The sequence below is a fragment of the Euprymna scolopes genome, chromosome 7 (assembly GCF_053919585.1).
Source record: "Euprymna scolopes isolate OS-2025 chromosome 7, ASM5391958v1, whole genome shotgun sequence".
In the NCBI taxonomy this organism is placed as follows: domain Eukaryota; kingdom Metazoa; phylum Mollusca; class Cephalopoda; order Sepiida; family Sepiolidae; genus Euprymna; species Euprymna scolopes.
This window is the reverse complement of record NC_136488.1, coordinates 161564667-161570666: the sequence shown is the minus strand read 5'-3', so window position 1 is coordinate 161570666 and position 6000 is coordinate 161564667. Positions and strand designations below refer to the sequence as shown.

General features: G+C 33.0%; 1 protein-coding gene across 2 annotated transcripts in view; it reads left to right on the top strand.

Moving 5' to 3' along the window:
- The first annotated feature begins 260 nt into the window (after window positions 1–260).
- The window catches only part of LOC145280219 (adrenodoxin-like protein 1, mitochondrial), a 45616-nt gene continuing 39876 nt past the window's right edge, over window positions 261–6000 (top strand). The window contains exon 1 of one of the 2 annotated variants that reach the window (XM_080132004.1): window positions 261–492. In XM_080132004.1, coding sequence (XP_079988130.1) covers window positions 333–492 — 160 coding nt within the window. In that variant the 5' untranslated portion in view covers window positions 261–332. The remainder of the gene's footprint in view (window positions 493–6000) is intronic. The other variant, XM_080132003.1, reaches the window with a different exon arrangement.

Sequence of the window (6000 nt, the reverse complement as noted above, 5' to 3'; positions counted from 1 at the left end):
TCTGTAGGTATTTAAAATTTATTACAGTAATAATTATATATATATATATATATACATATATATATATATATATATATATATATATATATATATATATATATATATATATATATTTCTAGGGAAGTAATTTGTTCTTTAAAAAGTGCGTTAGGATTAAATTTTACTGAATTTTCTGTTTTTGAATTGGGTGGGGGTGTTATTCTTAATGTTAGATATATTTTTATTCTTCTAAAATTGAACTTTGATGTGTTCATTTTAAAAAGAGAGGCAAACGAAGCAAAGACAAAGGGAAGTAATCCTACAGGAAAGTTATTGCCCGTGGATTGCCGAAAATGGCGCAGGCCATCCTTTCTCGGGGACTATTTCACCGGAGAAACTTAATTAAAGATGCCTTTCGATATATTTGTTTAACTAGATGTTTCTCTTTGCCAGAAATCAGAGCTCCTGTATCTCCTATCCTACCCTTAAGACGCGGATTTGTATCTCCATCATGTAAGTGTACAATCCTTAAGCTAAATTATTAAACACCCTTGTTTGTTACGTAAACATTGGAATGTGGTTGAATGTTAGTTTTGTAAATACCACATGGAGGCATCGTTATGTTTTCAAATGTAAAATGTGAATCCGTACCTTTTATTTTTCAATGTCTAAATTATGAAAGTAAGAGATGTCTGAAGCTGAGTTGCATAACGACATGTTTTGAGAGAAAAATGGATTAGTTAACAAAATAACAACAAAACTTAACAGGATTTATGTTATTGCGTGTTTATACAACAGTACGAAAAATTGGTAAAAAAATATTTGAAAAACTTAAATAACAAATAAATGTTACCAAAGGCAAGATAAGTTATTCGGGTTTGTATTACTGTACACATAGATTCGAAAAAATTGTCAAAAAACAAATATATAACAAATAAATGTTATCAAAAGCAAGATAAGTTACTTTTCTACCAAACTGGATATATTTTTCGTGTTTTTATTCAATGTAACATGTTTATTCAGCTCGAAAAACATACAGTGTTTACCGATGTATTGGAAAATTCAAGATGGCGTCTGATTCTCTCTTTAACACGGTAAGTTTGGGAAAAGGTGTTATAAATAAAAAACTATACAAAATACTATTAAAAACCCGCCGAATATATGTCAACCTATGTCACGGTAACATATATTGAGCGAGTTTTTAACAGTATTTTATCTGGGTTTTTATTTATAACACCTTTTCCCAAACTTACCGTGTTAAAGAGAGAATCAGACGCCATCTTGAATTTTCCAATACATCGGTAAACACTGTATGTTTTTCGAGCTGAATAAACATGTTACATTGAATAAAAACACGAAAAATATATCCAGTTTGGCAGAAAAGTAACTTATCTTGCTTTTGATAACATTTATTTGTTATATATTTGTTTTTTGACAACATTTTCGAATCTATGTGTACAGTAATACAAACCCAGTTATTCTTCTACCTAACTGGATAAGTTTTTGGTATTTTAACTTATTTTAAAGCGTTTATTAAGTTTGAAACGCGAGTAATGTCAGGTGTTTAAGCTAAAACAACCAAAATGGCGGACATGAGTCTCGAGAATCGCTCAAAACTCGAAAAAAACAAAAAAAAACACTGGTAGTATTCTGCAATATAAATACCACCGTGACATTTATTGTGTGTGTTGTATTATTGTTGCGCGTCAGGACCAGGTCAACGGAGAGTGTCATAACTGTTAGTACAATATGCATTTTAGTCGGCAGTTATCGCCGGTGCCGGTGTTATGTTGTTAATGATGCGTTTTTTTTTTGGGGGGGGGTTGTATTACTGTACACATAGATTCGAAAAATTTGTCAAAAAACAAATATATAACAAATAAATGTTATCAAAGGCAAGATAAGCTGCTTTTCTACCTAACTGGATACTTTTTTTAGTGTTTTTATCTAATGTAACATGTTTATTCAGCTCGAAAAACAGAGTGTTTACCGATGTAGTGAAAATTTAAAATGGCGCCTGACTCTCTCTCAAATACGGTAACTTTGGGAAACTGAGTTAAAAATAAAAAACTATACAAAATACTGTTAGAAACTCGCTCAATATATTACCGTGACATGGGTTGACATATATTCGGTGGGTTTCTAATAGTATGTTGTATAGTTTCTTATTTTTAACTCATTTTCCTAAACTTACCATGTTCAAGAGGGAGTCGGAAACCATTTTAAATTTTCCAATACATCGGTAAACACTGTATGTTTTTCGAGCTTAATAAACGTGTTACATTAAATAAAAACACTAGAAAATTATCCAGTTAGGTAGAAAAGTAACTTATCTTGCCTTTGATAACATTTATTTGTTATATATTTTTTTTTTGACAACTTTTTTGAATCTATGTGTATAGTAATACAAACCCAGGCAAAATAAAGCAGGAAGGGAAAATATTAATTCTCGCTGATCTGGTACTTCCATGTGGAGAATTTAGATGCATGACGTGCGTGCGAAACTATGTTGGTTGTTTAACGTCGGACCACGACGGAGCCACTGGAGTTGTTTTACAGCATGCTGACTTTGACTGCGACTGATTGGTTTTGGCGCGAAATGCCCTTTTTATAGGTTTCAAACCGGCTCCCAGCAGAGGCTGTTCGGTAAATATTTTTTAAATACACTTTCTTCGTAATCCGATTGGATAAAAAGAAACATCTTTGTCATTTGAGGTGCTTTCAGCTACATCGGCAAAACAAGACAAGTTTTTAGTTTTGCGCACAGAAATTGCATGGGTGTAGACAACTAATGTATGAGCAACAGAAATGTTCCTTGTACAGACGTTACATGTTTCTTGCGTGTCGCTACAGGTGGATTTCAGCTTCATGTCGCCATCTTTGTTTTCGTTTTAACTTAAGTGCTCAATACTAGCCGATCTGTGAAGGAGAAATCCTTCTAGATTGAGCAAATTTTATGGTAAAACTCGCGGAGAACGCTTTGTTCTATGGTTGTTTTAAAAGTGGAACGGAAATATAAATTTTGTTCCATTTTAATTTTTTTTTTTTTTTAATTGCACATGTGCTCAACGTCCAACTCGCTGTTCACAATGGACATGTAAACTTCTATAGATTTTTGTGTATGATGACAAGGTTGGGGGGTGTCTATTCCGAAAGCTATTCTTAACATGGAGAGGTTGGGTGTATCTTGTGTGAGAAATTCTACAATTATAAGCAAGCCCCTCATTGGCTAATTTGCCCACTCACTGTCTGTGTTTAGACCAATCAAATTGTTTCAGTTTTAACTGCCAGCGATGAGCTTGGTGGGATTTTGAATGCCTTTTTTCTTTACAGGCAATTTCAGTAAAACAGCCAAACCAAATGGATGGAACTCAACTCTCTGGATATGAAGCATTTAGATGGCTCTAATTTTTTGTCTCCTTGAGACTTTATTTTAAAGCCTAAATGATTAGGTTAAGTTATTATTAAATATGTCTCCCAGAGACATTTTTAAGGTCAGAATTATCAATCTATCATTATTGACTTTTTCTTCAAATGAATGCTAATTATGAACTTTTGTAATGTCGACTCAAATCGAGACTTGAATCTTTTCATCAGAAGGCATTATATCAACCCTGTCAACGACTGTAATTAATCCGATCTTCGAACAGTGCTGTACCCGAATACCATTTCCTGATGAAGATAAAAGAACTTTTACTTTTCGAGGTTGTTACCAGCTCGATTCAGAGGCAAATCAGACATTTCTTTTTTTGCAACGAAAAACGAATAAAATTTGTGTCGAATTTTAGAGGTATGCTTTGTTGTAATTGTTTTGTTAATTTTTTCCTATTGTCTTGCAGCAAAAACAAGTGAGATAAAATATCTCACACTATTCTAAAAGCCGTTCTTAACATGGGGAGGTTGTCTGAAAGCCAATTTAAAAAAAAAAAGATTAAAAAGGAATGAAAGGTAAAACTTGCGGAGAACGCTTGTTTTGAGGTTGCTTTAAAAATAGAACGGAAATTTAAATTTTGTTCTGGTTTAATTTTTTTTTTTAAATTCCGCATAGCCCCCACCCCCCCAAAAAAATCGAAAGTAATTGATAAAATAATAAAAATTAAGTTAAAAAAAATGGATGGCATAACCATCGATATGTGCACAAGTTGCAAATATAAGAATTTTTATGCAAAGAAAAATTTTGGGAACAAGAAGATTTAAGTAGGAGGTTCGGGTTTGTATTACTGTACACATAGATTCGAAAAAGTTGTCAAAAAACAAATATATAACAAATAAATGTTATCAAAAGCAAGATAAGTTACTTTTCTACCAAACTGGATATATTTTTCGTGTTTTTATTCAATGTAACATGTTTATTCAGCTCGAAAAACATACAATGTTTACCGATGTATTGGAAAATTCAAGATGGCGTCTGATTCTCTCTTTAACACGGTAAGTTTGGGAAAAGGTGTTATAAATAAAAACCCAGATAAAATACTGTTAAAAAAGTAACTTATCTTGCCTTTGGTAACATTTATTTGTTATATATTTGTTTTTTGACAACTTTTTCGAATCTATGTGTACAGTAATACAAACCCGGAGGTTCCTCATTGAACATGGAGTATTGCCCAAAATGATCATATGTCCAAAGTGCCAAATTCTGAAAGCCATTCTTAACATGTGGAGGTTGGGGATGAGTATTCCGAAAGCCATTGACATGGGATGGTTGGGGGTGTCTGTTCATTGTAAGCATACCCGAAAACCTATACAAGTCAACATTTCCACTGTGAACGGTGAGCTGGACTTATGTAATAAAAATATCAAAAAGGTATACCAAATTGACTTTTTTTGTTTAAAAATTAAAATATTTCGTTTTTTATTACTAAAAATTTTTTTTTTATAAAAAGTAGGTAAAACTTGCGGAAAACACTGTTTTACGGTTGTTTTAAAAACGAAACAAAATTTAAAATTCCGTTCCATTTTTATAACAACCGTAAAACAGAGCGTTCTCTGCAAGTTTAACCATTTTTATTTTTTTTTCCAATTCAGAGTACCCTTTTTTAAGGAACAGGATTTTCTTTACACTGAAACTGACCTTGTGTCTAACTTTACCCTCGTGGGGATGCAAGTAAATAAGAACAGTGTTAATCGAGAACACATTTTCTTTACAACTGTCATAATTAAAAAACCGTCAAGATTATTATAATCTTGTACTAGTCTGTATTTTTCACGTTTAACTAAGCAACCTTCGTTTGACCTGTACTAAAACATGTGTCCAATCCAACGGTACCAAATGAGCATTTTACTACTAGTAAATTTTGCAAAGCAAATTCTTGTAAAAGTTTAGTAAGGCTGGACCGAAAACTTCCTCAAACTGCTGGAATATGCTGAACGCTGGTCAATTTGATTAACCAATCAAAAATACACAACAAACATGATTAGCCAATGAAAAGCCACATAATTAGCAGACAACTTTTGATAAATTGAAAAAAAAAGGGGAGGGTGTTTTTTAGTTATGAATTTTAAATTAGGGAGCAGCACACGACAATTAATCTAACTAAGCTGGATAAGTACAGAAACACCCAATGAATGTTACCAATCATACGAAAATGTAATGTTCTTCCAGTATTTGGTTATGTCCAAAAATTCAGCACGCAAAGTTAAGACACCGTAAGTGGACTTGGTTGCCTAAATATGGAATGAAAGTCAGTAAGTATTAAATGAAATGAAACCAGCGGTTGGCAGTATTTTACGTGAACAGTTGTCAAAGATGTCGGAAATATTCTGTTTCTTTGTCTATCCTTGTAGCAATGTGACGAATAAAGATGCTGGAGGTAAACGTTTTATCTGGGCTGATGTTATCTGCCTGATAGTCAGGGACCCGAATCTTGGATTAACCACTAAGGAGGCTGTCCTATCAGCAGGTGCAAAGTACCATTGCTATTTGGTGAATGGATTCTGGACCATACAGTAGTTTCTGGTGGGACCTTGCCATATTAGTGGGTAATTGTTACGGCTTTACCTTATCATGTGTTAAAAAAAATA